The 18,776-nt window shown below is 40.7% G+C and overlaps 1 protein-coding gene across 2 annotated transcripts in view; it reads left to right on the top strand.

Annotated features, from left to right (window-relative positions):
- Positions 1 to 16,278, top strand: part of INPP5A (inositol polyphosphate-5-phosphatase A) — a 176,942-nt gene extending 160,664 nt beyond the window's left edge. The window contains exons 13-16 of one of the 2 annotated variants that reach the window (XM_062496501.1): positions 10,487 to 10,598; positions 14,709 to 14,777; positions 15,973 to 16,060; positions 16,158 to 16,278. In XM_062496501.1, coding sequence (XP_062352485.1) covers positions 10,487 to 10,598; positions 14,709 to 14,777; positions 15,973 to 16,053 — 262 coding nt within the window. In that variant the 3' untranslated portion in view covers positions 16,054 to 16,060; positions 16,158 to 16,278. Of the gene's footprint in view, positions 1 to 10,486; positions 10,599 to 14,708; positions 14,925 to 15,972; positions 16,061 to 16,157 lie in introns of those variants that run through there. The other variant, XM_062496500.1, reaches the window with a different exon arrangement.
- Positions 16,279 to 18,776: the final 2,498 nt, after the last annotated feature.

The raw sequence follows: 18,776 nt of genomic DNA, 5'->3' as shown, positions 1-18,776 counted from the left end.
TCACAAAGAAAAAGTTCAAAAAATATTAGAAAAAAGGCAAATAAAACTATGCTTTATATATACTTCTTTGTTAATATATATAATATGTTTAAATACTGCTATTTTATACCTCGTGGACAGATAGAAAAGTATGGTGTTTTGGCATACACTAAGAAAAAATTTGGGAAGCTTGCCTTTTGTGATCATAATCTCATTACTTCTCACCAGCCAGCTGTGATACTGATTTGTATTGATCCCCTGGGACACTGGAAGTATGCACAGAGCTACCACCACTCTAAATTGTCCTTATTGATTGAGTATGACAACAGCAGAGCAGCAGGGTGCGTACATCCCTGAGTGTGTCTCGCTCATCATGTATCTGGTCCGGGTAGATGAAGGTGAGGGGAAGTGATACCATTTTTATACCATACATACTCTTCTACTTCTTTTCTCCAACATTAGTGCTTTCAGCCAGAGCAAGGCTTGCCAGAAATACATTGTTCCATGAACAGTTTTCAGCTTCTTCAGACCACTCTGAAGCTCTGTCAGAGCTTTTTTGGTGTCATGCTCCCCTCAAGCAGAGATCAGGAATTAGGTGTCAGTAGTCTCTGTGTGTTTTAGTTCTGCTCACTCTGTTTCCTTCTTAACAACTAGATAATAGTAATAATAATAAATAGTTTTTAAAAATTATATACTGAAAGATGGCATGTATATATAAAGAGCAAACTAGCTTTACATGCTCTTTTAACACATCCCTTCTTGTTTTCTGTTATGAGGCAAGGACATTATATCGCCCATCCCGTGGTCCTTGCACAGCCACAGGCTCAGTAATGTATTTTTAACAGAAATACTTTATTACTATTTTTAATAATACATAATTTTTGGCAGGTATAAATAATTATATAATACTTCTATGAGATTTACAGTTACAAATTGAATTTGTATCTGTAAATGGAATGGCATTAAGGCAGCACAGCAGATTAATGTTCCTGCATATGCAAAGGAGTTTCCACAGGGTCTTGACAGACTCTTTGTTACTGCACATTATCTTCAGGATTTGTTAGTTAATTTGAATGTGGGAAGGATTGGAGAGCCACTTCTGAGCTCTCCTACAGCTACATCTAAAAACAGCATCTCTGCAGACATACCTAGGGAACTCAAAACTAATCTACTGCTCTTCCCCTGTGCAATACTGCCATTTAAGACCAAATGTCTGCTTGATGTGCTGTGAATTCTTCCTCCTGCCTGGGTGACCATGGTACAGAGGGAGGGGTGCTCAGGTAGTCACTGATTAGAACCGTCTAGAACAAAGGCTTGACTGAGCTCAAGGGTTCCTCCAACCCAAACCATTCCTTCATTCTGTGATTTTATAGCGCTGACAGCATCTGCAGACCTGTCAGTTATATCCTCTCTGTTCAGCAGCCCTAAAGCATTTCCTAAACTTCTCATCAATTCTGCGTTCCTTTTAATTCTTTAATTCTTTATGTGCCTAAGCCATACCAGCTCACCACCTGTATGCCTGTGCCCAGAGGAGCATGCCAGGGATGCAGTGAATGAACATCCAGGGAAAAGAGGCTCATCCCACCTGCTCTGGACCCAGATCTGCTGCTGCTGTGTCCCCAGGGCCTCCCAGCACGTTCTGTCCCGGGTCCTTGGAGCCTGCAGGGCAGTGGCAGGAGGACAACCTGGGCCAGGCATTCCTCTGTCCCTCTCCAGAGCCCACCCTTCCCTCACAAGCCCTTCCTCTGTCCTGCTGAGACATGCGAAAGGTGAGGGCATCATGGGAGGGAAGCCACAGTTTAACCAGGAGCCACGGGCTATGTGCCAGATCTGCTCTGTTAGGCAACCTGTAAAAAAACTTTCCAACAGGGTATTCTCCAGACATTATTCACCTGTTATTCACTACTATATTACTTTATTTTGAGGTCTTTTTTTATATAATGAATATTCATGTTTTCATCTTGTTACCCTCTGTGATCTAGTGTAGCCTGTAGCAACCCAAGCCATGGGAGACTAAACACAATTTAGAATTTTAAACTCTGTAAGCTCTGTCACTCACGGGCTGAACAGTCTGGCTATGAGCAAACAGCGCAGTGTGTGAGGCTGCAAAGGGCTTCATGGTAGTCAACAATCACTGCAAAAGGCAGGAGGTGTGAAAAAAAGAAGTGAAGACATTGTGGTCTGTCAATATACAGGTGGGCAATTGTTACCTTTATCGCTGCTCTCCATTAATTATTGTAATTATTCTTGTAGCTGTTGTATAGCAAAGATAGGAGCTGTCTTTACCAGGAGTTCACACCCACATACAAGGTTTGCTCTCAGATAAGGCTGCATGCACAGCAATCTCATGTATTAATCATTCTCTTAAAGTGACCTATTCTTGTTTGTTGTTGAATTAGGCTGTCATGTAATTTACTGGTTGGACATATGTTTGTGTCTTAGATACCCTCTGTGTAATATTTGTCTCGAGCAGACCCTCTGCACTGCCAGTGTCCTGGCTTTTGATGCCTCAGAGCAGCAGACAGGTCGAATCTCATTTACTCTCGGCAGAGTGTTCCTCCTTTGGAATTCTCTCTTGCACTGTTTCCTTATTCTCCAAAAATCTTATTTAGTCCGTAAAATATTTTTTCTCCACCTCGTGTTTTGTCCCATGACCCTTGTCTGTTCTAGAAGGTTACACAAGGACATGTATTTTTCTGGTCTGATTTGCACTGAGCCAGCCTGCTCTGCCTGAAAGCAAAGCCCAGAGCACTCCCTTGATCCTTCCCTTCTGCAGAGACCATTCAGAGCAGAACCTCTGGGTGCCATTGCACAGAGCCCCAAGATCATCCTTGGGTGTGAAATGGAAGGAGAAGATGATGGCTTAGGTGTCAACAGGCTGCCCTTCCTTTCCAGTGTTCTCACTCACTGCCTCTCTGCATGTTCTCTGATCATACAGACTGCCTGCTGGCAGGGCAGGGCAGCACTCATTTCCTAGAACATCTCCTCAGTAATGCTGCTGGCTCCTGTTGTCTCACAAAAGGGGAGTTAGGCACTCAGTTTAAAAAGCCCTAGGTTATTTTTAGGCTTGCATTATCAGTTATTTCTACAACTTCCTTTTTTTTTTTCAATTAAGAAGTATTTTCCACTGAACAGAAATACTTCAGACTCATACATTCACTGTAAAACACCTTCCAGGTGTTAGTGAGGTATCTGAAATCTCCCATGGATCTCAGCCCCCAAGAAAAAAATTCCCACCTGACATGATGCAGTTGTCTAGGTGCTTCCAGCATTTAAGGCTGAAGCACAGAAACAACTTCCCACCTGGAAGCAGAAAGACAGCTGTCTTTTCCTCCAAAAGATTTAGAATTTAATCATCAAAATGTTTTTTCAGACAGATCTTGTCTATGTGTTTCTACTCACATTAAACCAGTGCCACTCTCACCAATTCTCAATTTTCAAATTGAAATAGGGTGTTTCTTTATTTTGTGAGGAACTGGAGAGCATTCCCCAAGGTTTGGTTTAAGAAATTGTGGCAAAGGGGAAAAGAAAGGAAAGAAAATGAAGTAAAAAAGTTTGAAATAATTACTCTACACCATGTGTAAGGTAAAACCTCTACAGACCACTCTGCAAGCAGAAAATAAAGCATATTCTAAAGAATTTACGGTCCTTGCTGCCATCCAGGCTGTCCTATCTGAATGTACTGCTGAAAAGACCATTTTGGAGCCTGAACCCTGACCCATTCCTTGCCTCAGCTTCCCAGTTATTTATTTCCAATATGAGACTTTGTAAATTTTAACCCCAAAGTAATGTACTTTTGAGAAGTACAGGTAGGTTATTCCCAGAAAAGTCATCGAGCTCAATCACAGTCATATATAGTAACATCAGGCTGTTCTGGTGTAACAAGTCAGCACTGGGTCCTTCCCGACAAGCCAACATCATTCATAATTCCATTTATCCACCTGTAACGGTTACAGTATTGCACACATTGCGTGGGGTACAGCATTACCATTATTAAAGCAATAGAGTGCATCACTCAGTGCTCACTTGCTGAGGCACTGGTATTGCCAAATAATCCATTTTAGTATTTCCAAATCACCCGGTTTTGCCAGCTGGGGCTCCCCAGGGCTCTGGGGTCAAGGGGCAGAGCACAGTGTGCCCATCAGCCATGCGTCAGCTCTGGCCCCAGGCAGGTCCCACATCCCAGGTGTCCTCCTCATCACCAGGCTTTGGCCACAGGGTGGTTTTCAGCAGCAAGGGGAGATTGTCACTATGGACAGCATTGTGGATGAATGTTCTTCACAGAAGGTGAAGGGTTGCATTATGCGCTCTGCAAAAAGAAATAGGCTCTGTGTTTTTGTATTTTTTTAACTGGAAAAGGTCCTGAGACACTGGTGATACAGAATGCTCTGAAGCATATTACAGACCAGTAAAGAAGGGTGTTAAGGCAAGGAGCAATATGCCCAGCAGAAATCTGTAGAAAGGATTGTGATAAAAATGCCATGTTGTTAACCCTCCTGTTTTGTGCTGTGCCCAGACTCAGGGCTCAGTCCTGCTAACCCGTCCTGCCCTTCGCCGCCGGTTTGCCTGGTGACCCCTGTCCCATTGTCACCTTTGACTCCCATTGTTGGTGCTATCACCATGGTGTTCCTGGAGCCTGTGCAAGTAGCAGCTGTTTAACACATTGCTCTATAACTACTGTTTGCAGGGCTCTGTTTGCCCTCCTGATTTGGCTGAAGTGAGACATGTATCGTGGCCAGTTGGCTCGCAGAGCATCACCAAGGCTTAGGAGTGTTTTGGTACCTCTGAAGCAGATAATCTAATTCAAACAGCAATGTGTCGTACTGCTCAGCTTAGATTTGCTGCCTAAGATGAGCATATGAAGATAAATTACATGGGGTCATTTGTTAGGAAGAGATTTAGGGAATCCAGCTCTCCCTTTCAGGTTCAGGAAAATAAAAAATGCTAATTCAATTTTGGGGAAGAAACTAACACTCTAGTAGCTGACAAAAATTAGATGTCACCCTTTGATTGGTCGAATGGTATTTTGTTGAAATCACACTTATGTACCAGCTCACATTAATTCTGACTGTAAATTAAAAATATCAAAATATTTTTTATTTATATATTTGGCCTCAAAACTTTCAGAGCACTCAAAGGTTGTATTGGCAGTCCACTTTCACCATCCTTTCCTCAGATAAAGTATCTTAGACAATCTGAGAGCACATCAGAGCTGAAAGTAAATCAATCCAACATTTTCTCAGAAAATATGAAAATAGTAAATAATTTTCTTATGAAGAGTGGTTGAGGGTTTTCCCCTTTTGAAGTTCTCTGTCGATGTCATATGTAAATAGAAAGACCTAAAAGTGAGAAAAGGTTTAGTAAATGTGAGTACTCATACCTAAGTTCAAAAATTAAATGAACCAAATCAAAATTGTCTCTCAGCTCTTCCCATAAAGAGCTCAGTTTTCATTAATAGTTCTATCCCATCTCAAATACTTTGTATTGTAAAAGAAACTATACAAAATGTGGGGACAATTGACAGATGAGCAAGCACAAGGAGTTTTTGATCAGGAGGCATTTCCACTCCCTGAAACATGATAAAGTTTGCTAAATGATCTGCATTTGAACCCAGGTGTAGGCTGCAGAGTTGTTCAGAATGACCTTTACTGGACTAGAAGAGATCAAATAGCTGAATTTCGCCCACAGTTGCCTAGTGAGCACTGCCACAGTTCCTAGAGCAGCACTGGCTGTGCAGTGTGCTGTGCACAGGGCAGGGTCCCCCAGCATAGCTGGAGCACAGCTGGAGCTCACTGCCTGTGGCAGCCACAGGTAGCACCCTCCAGAGGAACGAACGGCTTCCTGTCAGAAATGCATCTCACCCGTCTCACTAACAGATTTTATCCATGCTTACACAAGAGAAGAGTTCATTAGGAGCATTTTTCCTAACTGGAAATGCCAGTTAAGGAGGCATTTATATACACAGCCTTGTTGGCTTGTGTTGGAGTTAAGGCACTGCTGACAGCATGGTTTACGATGTTGGACGACTTTTCACCCTGCAGTAAGCATTTCTGGAAAGGTGTCTTATCATCTCTGACAATACCTGTTAACAGTAGTGCTCTGATATTACTGACCCTCTTTGACAGCTTATTTTCCCCAAACAGTTGCCAAGTAGTTCTCATCCTTATTGTGTGCGACAACAGTAGTCCATTGGATGGCCTGCTCCTTATTAACAGAGTAGGTTAGCAATTCATCAAAATGTTTGGTTAAATTTCAAAAATATTAAACATTATATTAATGATGTTGCTGGAAAGGAAGTTTTATTCAGAAAATCCACCTGACAATAATCCTGATTAAATAAGTGTAACTGAAACAAAGTTTGTGAAATAGGGTGGAAAAGCAGCTAGAAGCTGTATCTTGAGAAAGAGTAAATCCTAAACAACTGCAGATAAATTGTGCAAGATTTTTACATGGATGCTCCAGAGCTGTATGTCTGTGCATCATCCAGGAGCATGCACAGCCAAAGTGTATTTTGTATAATTCTGCTGGCTGGCATACACAGAGAATAACAGTCTCTTTTTGCTATTAATTACCCTACTAACATCAGTGGTTAAGGCCCTAATTTCCAACTTTGCCACTGTTTTAAATCGGGCATAAAATTTGTTCCCCAGGGAATTCCCCATTTCCCCACTGTATTTTTAAACAGATGTAATATAGTGTGTGTAGAAAAGTGTGTAACTGTACAGAATACTACAGAAGTGTGTACCTCCTTACACACTCCAGCACCTGTATATGTTACCATTATAGCTGTTTATCATTTGTGTTTCTGTGGTACCTAGAGGCCTTTATCTGTTATGTCATCATTTTTCCATGAGCACTCCCTATTAATTCTCAAGATCACTGTTTTCTGTGCATTACACAAGGTAGATTGTGATTGAGGCAGAATGCTAATGGAAGGAAAATAAATAATACGTTCTTTCCTGTCTAATTATGGGACAGAGAGAGCTGGTATTCCCTTTTTCTCTGCCACAGTCTTTGTCCTGGTAGTCAAGACTAATGATGGAAGCACAGAAGGATGGCACGATACTTCCCCACCAGGAGGTTGATACTGGAATTTTAAAGTTTTGATTGTTTGGTATAGAGTCCTTGAATTTCTTTTTATTAGATCTGCAGTTATTTTTGTCAAATCTCTAAGTATTTCTACAATTCACAAATCAGAAAATCTGTTGACTAGAATTACTAAGTAAGTTTTGAACTGAGATCTGGGAGTTCCTTACTTGCCTGGAGTGAATGTGTTAAAAGAGGCTGGAGATGTCACCAGAACAAATCTAATTTAATGCCCTTGATCACAGACAGTCTTATTCCTAATGTCTTTTGGAAGACGGGTATTACAAGAATAGTTCTGCTTTTTTCATGCACACAAGCTTAAATTCACAGTAATTTTTAAGAAATTATGCCTAATGGCAAAGAAGCATATTTTTAATATTTTAATTTTAATAATATGCTGTGCTGGCCTGACCCTGGGAGCACCCAGGGGCTGCTGCTGGGGCCTGGCTCTGGCTCTGGCTCTGGGTGTGAAACAAGTCCTGCCTCAGCAGCCACTTCTGAGCCTTTGGGCATTTTCCTGAACTCTTTGATTCTGCAAGATCTTTCTGTTACGGCTTCATCAGGAGCATCATCCTTCCTGAAACACCTGCACGTCTGTAGGCTCCTCCTTCCACTGCTGCCCTTGACTGGGTTTAAATCTTATCAGATGGTGGGAAGACATCCAGAGGAAGCAACGTTATGTAAGACACCAGAGTATCCTTGGGGATAAGACCCTTAAAAACACTCCAAAGAAGCAGAAGCTTCTGAGTTCACATGCAGATGATTCTGGAAGCAGTCACACTATTTTCATGCCACTGTTCACTTAGCTATGGAAGAGGATGATGGAGACGAGTTCTGGGGTCCATAGTGTTTGAAAAGTTTTGTTCTGGAATAGTAAACATTCAGCAGCACGTTTTACAAAAACTTCTTCAGAGCTTTTATTTGCTAAAATCTATTTAAGATCAATGACATGTAATAAACTAAAATATCTCTGCAACTCAGAAAGACACAGAAAAAAGAATCCCTCATGGGAATTTTGAGCCATATTTAGCTATTTGAGCCCATCTACCACTATTTGAGCCCGTCTACAAAATAATTTTGCTTATTCCAAAGTGTTTGTGACCCCTCTAGAGCATGAAGGAGGAGAGCAAATAGTTTTCCCGATTTTGGGGGCATGTATCTTGTTAGGATTTTTTATTATGTTAGTGTCAGCATCTCACTGAGATGAGGACTTCCACTCACCGAGGGATGGATGGAGGGAGGGAGCTTTTTTCATTGGAGTGCAATGAGACAGAGCACTCCATGCTTCTTGCTTCCTTCGAAGGATTCTTTCTTATAAAAAGAAGAGCTTGCCTCGCATTATTATATTAAATTATTACCTACAGGTCATTTTGCCTGGATAATTTTGCAGCATTTATTTTCATCTCTGTCCCAGCCATTAGAAGTCTGATTTGTCAAAGATACTTTTAAACTACAGTAACTTTTAGACTGGGTGGTCAGTGCTAAGGACCTTGAAAAATTGGCAGAAGTTTTCACCCTGTGAAAACATTAAGATAAATAAAGCAAATTGATAAATACCATTTCATAGAATATAGACTCTAGGATTTAATGCTCTAACACATAGCAGTAACAGATCATTCCAGGTATGGAACATCATATTTCAAAAGCCATACAGTTAATGCTGTAAGAGGAAGGATTATATGAAATATGATTGATTCTTATACCTTTATGTCATAAAAAGAAGCTTCAGTTACGTGGGGTTCTGGAGTAAGTAAAGTAAGAGGTTACAAGAAAAAGTCAACCCTTAAGCTGCAGACAAAGAGCTTCAACTACCAATGTAGTATTACATCATCAAAATAGTTGACAGACACTCAGAAATAAGCTGTACTTCTGTATGTCAGTGAAGCAGCAAATTGAATTCTCATAATATGTTTTGAAAATGAGTCTTGTTAGGTTTGATGAGGTGGAAAACGTACGGAGATCACTGGTTTGTTCCAATACATTCAGTACGCTTTTCTTGGATGTTTGCCATGGCTAATCTTTTTAATGGCAGTGTAGCTTGTAAACCCATTTGGTCGAGAGCTGTATGTCTCCGTTTCAGAGTATCACACCAAGCAGGATGGTAAATAAGTTTCTCTTCAAGCATGCAAACCCTTTTTTTACAATACCAGAAATTATGTTTTAAGATACATTATCAGAAAAACCTCAGTATTTCCTTTATGAATTCAGAGAGGAGCAGAATAAAATGCAAATGTCTTTTCAAATACACTCACACATACATATGTAGATGTTTGGGGCTTTTAAGAGTTTTATGAAGCGCAGGCTTCAGTTGATTCAGGCCCAATATTCAAGAAGTTGAGCCTGTCACAAACCCTCTGGATTTCTCCAAAACCCCCTCTTAGTTACTCCCACATGCCGTTTTGGAAATGCAATGTCTAAGAAAACAGTGGGCCTTACAGTGTGATGAGCCGTCATCGAAGCCAAAGTCCTGTCTTAATCAGCTGATGAGAATATTTGGATGAGACATGAAAAATTCTGGCCTCAGCTTGTTGATGTTGAGCCAGAGATTGCCATTCAGGTGCTTCAGGTGATCTCAGCCCATGGGCTCACACAGGTCTGTTACCTCTAATTATATTCTGTAGATTAAAGTAAACACTCTCTGTTGCCCTTTAAGTTAGAATGCACTGGACATGTCATAGGATGTTTATGATGGCCCCAGAGTGTAACTACCATTTAATCTGCTTCTATTCAAGATGTCTTTACAAAATAACATACTTAACTGAATTTCATAGGTATGGGATCTTCTGTAGTCAGCATCACTTTCTTTAAATCACATTTCTGATTCCTTGGTTCTGAAGAAATCTCCTGTGAAGCCTGCTGTCTTGTCTTTTTTTCTGTCACCCTTAAAGAATCCATACAGGAGAGGTTTGTGTACAGCTGCAGTAATTCCAGCACTCTGAACTCTGTTTTCTGTTAAATTATTCCTAGATAACACCCCTTGAGAGAATCCTGTGAAGAAATCGCACAAAATGAGCTTTTTTTCCTCTACATTTCATTTTTCAACTTCTTCATGTGCATTTTCTGTAGTCTCTTGTCTACTTTCAAGTTGTTGTTGAACTGATTTTTGTACTTCCACACAGATAAACAGTTTGCTGTCTTTAAATGCTCTCACATGCAAATGCACAAGGTAGGAGGTGAGAGTTTGGAAGCTGTGTGTCTTAACTTGTTAACCATACAGTAGAGTTGTAGATCTGAGAGAGATGTAGAGAAAGAGCACATGCAAAGGAAAGAGGGAGGAGAAAAGAAATATAAATATGTCCAAGTGTCTGGAAGAGCTGCTTTTTAACAGTGAAGTTTTTTAAGTAGTATGGCCCTTTGAGCCAGAAGTTTCAGGCTGTTTTGCCAAGAGTCATTGATGGTTGTGTTTGGGATTTGTTTGCAGTTATCCCTACAGCGAGGACTCTAGCCAGGGAAGGCAGTACATGAATACGAGATGTCCAGCCTGGTGCGACAGAATCCTGATGTCCCACTCAGCCAAGGAACTCATTCTGAAAGTAAGTACAGACCTACAGCCCTCAAAGCCTCCACACTGCATTTATCTGCACCAAAGGTGGGTAGGGCTGAAGGACTCTGTCCTTGAGTTTGCCTGTAGCAAACACTTGCCAAGCTAGAGTCAGCACACCATGGTAGTAAATGGAGGGGTGTGCCTCCAGTGCTTTGCACCCTGGAAGGGGGATTTGTCCCCATAAACCTGCTAACAGTGGCTAAAAGATGAGATTTCACAAGCACTTCTTTTGGTATCTGAGCTGCCAATGATGGTGACTGACTGTCTTCTGTCCTGTGCCTCTTCTGTGCATAGCATCGGGAGACTGACTTTAAAGTCTTGCTTTAAAGGCTTGCTTTAAAGATAATAATAGAAAATAAAAAGCCCCTATAAAAGTCCCCATTAGTCCCCCAGCCCAGTCCACCCCACAGTGACACAAGCAACAGCACTGTCCCTACCAGGGATTCAGGAGGGATGCAGACGGGAGCAGGTACAAGGGGCTGCTGGCTAAGGAGTCACGCAGTTGAGGGAAAAACCTGAGTTACCAGAGTGGTAGATTTCCTAAGGGACTCCCAAGAATATGTCAAGCCCTACACAGTCCAAATCTCTCACCGTCCCCTGAATGAGGATAGTCTCCAGCAGGTAGGATCTTAATTTTGGTATGCCAATTAGGTGCCTAAATTTAGACATTCCATTAGAGCTTCAGAGATAAGCTTGTGCAACATTTTTACAACATGCCATTCGTCTTTTTTAGTGTTTATAAGATAGGGTTAGGGTTAGTTGGTGATGCTCGAGCCTTCCAGTTTTCTGTCATTTGCTCTCTCCTTCTTGTTCCACTCTGCCCTCTTCCTTTTCTTGGAAGCACTGGTCAGCTGGTTACCTGTGCCAGCTTCCACTGCCTGTGTGCGTGCTCCTGGCACCCAGCCCCCTGTCCTGATGACACTGGTTCTACAGGGCCAAGAACAGATCAGGAAATGGGATAAGAGATGTCCCCCACTTCTCTGTGCTCTGAGCTGGCCAGCTGGCAGTGGCCATGGGCAGCTGCAGAAATGGATGTGCTGCAGTGAGGTTGGCTTGCTGGCCAGACTGTATGACTCTTAACAGATTTAACTGAACCCAAAATTGCCAAAAGTCATGTGTCTGCCTGTGTGCTTCTGTATAATTAATGCAGTTTAGTGGGAGTGAATTACAGAAAATAATCTTCCAAGTAAGTCAGTGTTCTATAGCTTCATGGCTTTTTTTTTCCCAGTTTAAACTAATTACACCTTTGAAACTTGCTCTCCTGAAGTTTATAACCTTCTTTTTCTCTCTCATCGGGGTTATTTATCTCATGATTAGACTGTTTGCTTTGCAGTATATAACTCACTGAAAGGCTGGGAACGTGTTTTCCACAGCTACTCGAATTTCAAGTCAATTCACTTCCTCACGTGTTTAATGTGTAAAAACGGTCTGCATGACATCATGAAATTTTGCCTGAAATTTTAGACAATGCACATACTGCCGCATTCAGTAAAAAAAAAAAAAAGTGAAGCCTAAGGGCAATACAGGCTTTATAGTCAAATAGTAATGTCAAAATCAGTGTTATTTATTCTTCTTTTATAAAATACCATATGAGAAAGTGAGACTTTACCCAAAATGTTACCAATAGTGCTTGGCGACCATGAAATTCCTAAAGAACAAAGGATTAAAACCATGAAAAGAGTGGCCAATGAGGGAAGATTTTTTTTTTTTTTAAGCTATGAATAAGGAGATAGAAGTGTACACAAAAGCTTGAAGAGTGTAAACAGTACAGAGGGAAAGGAATTCTTTCTGATTATCTGGAGGGCTATAACTTGGATATAATGGGAGAAAATTAAACAAGGGAAAACAAAGTTAGAGCACTGAAGAAGTTTGTAACTGTGAGGTCAGTTAAAATTTCCAGCCTCTGTGTAACAGAAACCCCAGCAGCTGGATCGTTCAAAGCTCACCTTTAGAAGTGCACATAACTCTGTCTCTGGAGCTTTGCATTTGCAAATTATGGGAGGCAGTTTGGGACATCTCCAGAAGCTCCTTTGCAAAGTGACAGGTGCTGCTGAGGCCAGGCTGGGCTTTAACTCCAAACCAACGTAAACTTAGCTTATCCAGCCCAAAGCCAGACTGGGATTCTGCCCATAAAACCTAATGAAAATAGTAATTAGAAAAGAATGCCAAACTGATAGAGGAAAGGGCAAAATGACCCTACAGGTTTCTGTGGGTCTATGCAAGAAGCAGTGTTGGCCTTGACTGAGAATTTACTCCACTGCAGAGACCTATACTTCAAAGCTTTTAAAAGAACTCTGAAGAAAGCAAAAGCAAATTTTAATTAACTGATTACACTGTTAAAAAATCCTTGAAGTATAAATGTATATGAATTTTTAAAAATTTTTTCAGTTGTAACCATCTATTAAATATTCTTATGCAGGTAGTTATTTTGCCGTATTCATTTTTCTTACAGGCAATTAAAGTGTTTATTTTTCTGCCTAGGCAATTCTATATTTTATTTCAAACAAAAATTGTAGTAAATCTGCATTTAAATCCTAGGTAAAGAAAGGATAGGGTGCACAAATTGCCGCTGTACATAGTGCTCAGCTACACAGTAGGCATTACAGATTGTACTGACATGGGGCTGTAAACAGCTTTCATGCAACATCATCTATCATGCCATGGTCGGTTACCTCACCATCATGTTATTTTATGCTTCCTGAGCCCTAAACCACCAAAGGTTGCCCACTGCTCGGGCGCTGCGCTGATGCCTGATCGCATGAAGTAATGAATGCTCAGCCAAGTGTATATTGTTTCTGCTTGTGCACTGCTGTAATTTGTTTATCTGTCTAAAGATTATGCAGTTGAAAATCCACAATTTTATGCTGCCTTTGTAAATTATCAAGTCGCTTTTGATGAATGTATCCCCACTTCCGATGCTGGTGGCATTATGATCTTGAAATATTGGAAAGTGCTCATGCATACAATGCAGAAGGTTATGTTTTCATATTTTTGGCAGACAACCGTGCTGTAAAGTAAATCTGACCTTAAGCTTCCTTACTGCATTAAAGATAATTCAGTTTTAACTTTATAGTCCTAAATGCTAGTGTTTATATAAAGTTATTGCCCAGTCAAACTTGACTGATTACAGATGAGGAAGTCTTGGCTGTTTCCTACAAAATAAATTAGTATTGCCAACTAGTTTAAAGCCCTTCTACAATTGTATTAGAGACTGGAGAGTGTGCAGATAACAGATTTAATTAGCTTATAGAAATTGTTTAGCACAAAGAGAAATCATTTTGTATGGCTATGTGTTTATATTTATTCCTGAAGTAGTGTGCTAGACAATCAAAATAGCTCCTCCAAATCACGTTTATTGCAGACAGCAGAAAGATGAGTACATATTATTATTCATTAGGATAAAAATGCTAAAGAAGTCAGTGTATAAGGGTAAAGTTCAACATGGAACAAAATGAAAGTAATTCATAATGGAGACTGCGGGAATGTCATCCGTCATTTGCTGCTTTTCTTAAAATCACTGAATGCTTTTTTTCAGATGTAGAAATTTATCTCAGAAATGGTTAAAGATTATACTCATAACCTGAAAGTAATCATTCATCTCTCTGAACATTTAAAATCCCCTTTATGATGAAATCAAATACTGTTATAAGGCAACATGGATTGTATTTAATTCAAAGAACATTTATCTCACCTAATGCAATAAAAATTGTGTTGTTCTTAAAAAAAGGACTGGCCAAATGTGCTTGCTGCATTTTGCAGCAGAAGCCTGGAATGCAACTACGAGTCACTCATTTCCCTTAGTACAGTTAGCCACGAGTGTTTCCCAAGGTCCCATAAGCAGGGAGGAGGCACAGAGATCTCAGGGAGTTTTTTATGCAGGCAGTCTGCACAAATTACTGCAAGCAGTACTGGGCATAAAAGTTCATTTTACACATTCTTTCTCTGGAGAAGCCAAGCAAAGATGTATTATATCACCTCATCCAGAAACTGGTTTCACTATTTGCACAGTATTTCCAATGTTCCTTTTGGTGTGAAATCTGGAGAATTCTTGGACTGACTAGTGTTTTGTTGTGTTCTGTTTTTTTTTTTTTTTAACTAGTCAGAAAATGATGAGAAGATAGTAATATATGACCACATTGGGCCAAATGTCTGCATGGGGGATCACAAGGTAATTAAATTAAACATTTTAGTATTTTATCTTCTAAGTTTTTTATTAGGAAGGAGAATGTATGCACTAGGTTCTATTAACTGTAAGTCAGCTGTATCTCTGCCCTATTTTTAAGTCACACCTTGAAAATGTTTCAAAGTGGAATTCAGCTGCAGTCAGTCTGTGTATCAGAATAGCTGCTTGTAGGAAATCAAAGAACAGGACAACGGGTGCTAGAATGAAAGCAGGGTATGGTGCAAGTGAAGAGGAGCAGCCATCTGTACCCTTAAAACTCTTCTAGCAAAACACAAGTGATTTCATTGGGTTATCAGTATACTTACAAAGCATAGCTTCAGCGAGGTTGATGCATAGGTGCTTATTAGTAAAAGAACATATTGGCAGTTACATGTTCAACAAGTGATAAAAAGAATACAGAAAAAGGATAAACAATTACATAAATACCAGTTGTTGAAATTAATAAAATACCTGAATTCTACTGTCTTCTTTGCTGAAGATACCGGATGGAAACCTAAGTTAGAAATACAATAAAACAGAGTATTTGCTTTCTTTGAAAAAGCCAATTGAGGAGTAGGAGTTAACCTCTGAAAGCTGATCTAAAAACAGCATTGAGGCTCTTGAATGATAATTCAAAGAGGGATAGTGGGTAATTGTATATGTGGATGCATGTGTACACACAAATCTGAACTCACAAATACATACCCCTATTTAATTCCATGGTCAGAGTTCTTGTGAGACAGACAATTGTTTTCTAAGGAAAAATACACTTAAGGCATTTGGTCTAGAATTGTCCAAGATTTTAAAATAGAGCAACTTACTAACTTATGCAGTAAACAAAAAGCTCTGGGTCAACCAGTTCAGAAAAAGCAGTTTTTGTTTCCTTCATCACCAAAGTGGTGCAGCACTCTTACAGAAGGGAGATGTGTATGGGACCTGAGCCTCTTCCCACAGAAACCTGTGGAAAATTTTCCCTTAGGTTTCAGTGGGAGCAGAAAACTGTGAGGACATGATGTTGTTCCTTTGTGCATTTTGTAATTAGATTAATTCAAAAACCTGTTGCAACATTTTGTTTCTGGTCATAGGGAAGTTTGGGCTTTTTTTTTTTTTTTGTATTTACTACTGACTGTAAAGAAACAAAAAAAACCCACAAACGTATATTTCAAATATGTAACTTCTATTTTTCCCTGACTTGCTGCAGCCTGTGTTCCTGTCCTTTCGAATAGCTGCTGGGGCAGGTAAACCTATTGCAAATGTGCACAAGTGTTGTGTCGTGCAGTGATGTGGTGGTAAATATCATCTTTTTTCTTTAAGTTTCTATTACATTTTCTACATCATTTCCCCTGTGTTTATCTTTCTTTTTTAAAAATGCCAATTCTGCAACAGGAAAAAGATGCCTACGAGGTGAGAAGATTTTCCGTGAAACCACACTGTAGCCAGGAGGGAAGGCAGCACACTGAAATCTGTAATCCTAACAGCTGTATTGATAAATCCAGTTCTGAGTGCCACACTTTTAGACTGCTGATCGTACACTATGCTTCAGCATCTGGACTCTGTTCAAGAGAAGCCTCACATACCTCACTGTCTTGTATGTTCATGTGACATCAAGTAGAAATGTGGAATTATTTTTTATATATATGTCACAGTTCTGTTGCCAAAACTCTAAATAGACAGCAGAGATGTTACGTATTCTAGATTTCACAACCTTCAACTTTTAATAAGTGTTTGTCGATGTGGAAGAGCTATTTCAGCATATTACAAACTTTTAAAGGTATCATACCCATTATATATCTTTACCATTTTGGGATATTGTACATTGGATTGTATAGATAGAGCTATTGATGGTTCTAAATGGTATTTTCTTTTTTGACTAAGGCTTATGGTTTGTGTTTTAGTTTTACTATTTTGGTTTTCATTTTTTAATTTTTTTTCTCATTTTATTTACTATACTGCCATGTTACATGGTTTTTGAATCACACAGCAGCTGCTTTCTATACATACATATATATGTGTGTGTATATATATGTATGTATGTGTATATATACACAGATATATAAATAATTTATAAACCTGACCAAAACTTATGCTAAATATACTTTCCAATATGAATGCTTGAGAGTGCCATATCAGCAGTAAGTATTGGAGTCTTAGCAGGTTTAGTTAAGTGTACATCAACAACCAACATTTATATAATAAATAATATATAGCAGTGCCATCCTGGATACAGATATATAGTATACTATATAGCATATATATTAGCAGTTTCACTTTGCTACTCCTATAATCTCTTCTTTCTATGTAATATTAAGGATTGAATGTGAAGTTCTTAGCTAGGTTTGGGTGTAACTTTACAGAATTTTGTAAACTGTTTTTGTCCGTCTTTTGTTACTGTTTTATGGTGCCATATTCTGTATTGAAACAATAACAACACGGGAGAAGAAAACAATAGTCTGCTTCAAGTAGCAACCGTATTGGACACAGACTGTATTTATACAGCATTAAAGAAAGAAAAAAAAAAACATCAACCCAACTGTAAATTTTCCTGGTTAGTAGCTCAGTGCAGCCTACAATATAGTTTTGTTACAGACATTTTCCTCCCACCACTAAATACAACATTAAAAGGTGATTAGGGAGTCTGTTGATGAAACACAAATGTATGTTTTATTGATTTAATTTAGAACACTACGGAGTTCATGGACTGCGTGATGGCATTAGATTGATGCTTGATTTTAGTATAAATCACTACCATTGGAAATGATTTGATGTCTGCTTGCAGAGTTTTCTCAACAGTACAGCCCAGTTTATAGCAAGTATTGTTGCCCAAAGGGTGTCTGCAGCTCTGTATTGTTACTGTGCCATGTTGCATTATAACCACACAGTAATTCTATTTAAACGAACTCAATTCATGATAACTCTGAAGGCCTTTAGAAATGAGTACTCTGGTTCTCAAGCAATAAAACTAATCATGGTGAACATGGCTGTGTCTGCCCCTTTAATTTGGTGACTACAGGGAAATTTTTAAATTGTCACATTTCTTATTGAGATACCTTTTAATCTGCCAATTAACGATGTGTTTTTCACATGAAAACCTCTATAGGATGCAGTTCTGGTGTTAATCAAAACACAATACAAACCGAGTAAAAGGCACTGAGGAGCTGGTATGGGAGCGCTGATGAGAGGAAGGTGATGCAGCTTTACGAGCTGTTCACAAGATTCTAGTCCTCAGCAGGTCAGTAAATGTGCCACCATAAACTCCTCCGTGATTATCGCCAGTTTCAGAAGAAACATCTCTAGCCTTTTCCAGCAGGGATCGAAGCCCCAAGTACAGATGAACTGGCTGTAGCCCGAAGTTCCCCGGGGCTGCAGCGGTGACCTGCCGGGGTGAGGTGCTGAGAACGCCCCGAACCGAACCCGCAGAAATTCATAAAACACAACTTCGGCATTTTAACAGGCCGGGAGGCCAATGCGGGGCTGCGGAGTGAGGCGAGCCGGGCCGATGGCAGCGGGCGGCTCGGGCCGTGGCCCCGAGCTAACAGTCCCGCGCTGCCTCGGAGCCCCCTGCTCCCGTTACGCCCCCTCCGAGCTCGTTTCCTTTAAGAACTTTGGGAAGAGGCAGGGGGGAATGGTTAGCCTCGGGCGCTGGTGCTTTTATGCAGCCACTTCCCCACAGGGGCCCGAGCACAGGCCCGGGCTCGGCGCGCTCGCAGCCGTTCTAAGACCAGACCCTCAGTTCGATTTATCCGCTCTGTAACCGCGGCAGAGCTGGGCGCAGCCCCGTTCGGGGAGCAGGGACCTGCGGGACTCCCCGCAGGAGAGAAGGGAATTACGCACAGGGAGCGGGGGCAGAGCCGCTCCGCTGCGGGCCCGTGGCGTGCGCCACACGCGGGGAGCTGCTGCCGGCTCAGTGGGGGCCGAGGCACCGAGAGGGCGAGCAGGGGAGGCCCGGGCGCGGCCCTCGGCGATGCGGGGAGCCAGGTGCGTGCAGAGCGGGGCACTGCGGTGCTG

This window comes from Cinclus cinclus, chromosome 7 (assembly GCF_963662255.1).
Source record: "Cinclus cinclus chromosome 7, bCinCin1.1, whole genome shotgun sequence".
Classification (NCBI taxonomy): domain Eukaryota; kingdom Metazoa; phylum Chordata; class Aves; order Passeriformes; family Cinclidae; genus Cinclus; species Cinclus cinclus.
The sequence above is the reverse complement of the archived record's forward strand: the minus strand, read 5'-3'. Positions and strand labels throughout refer to the sequence as shown.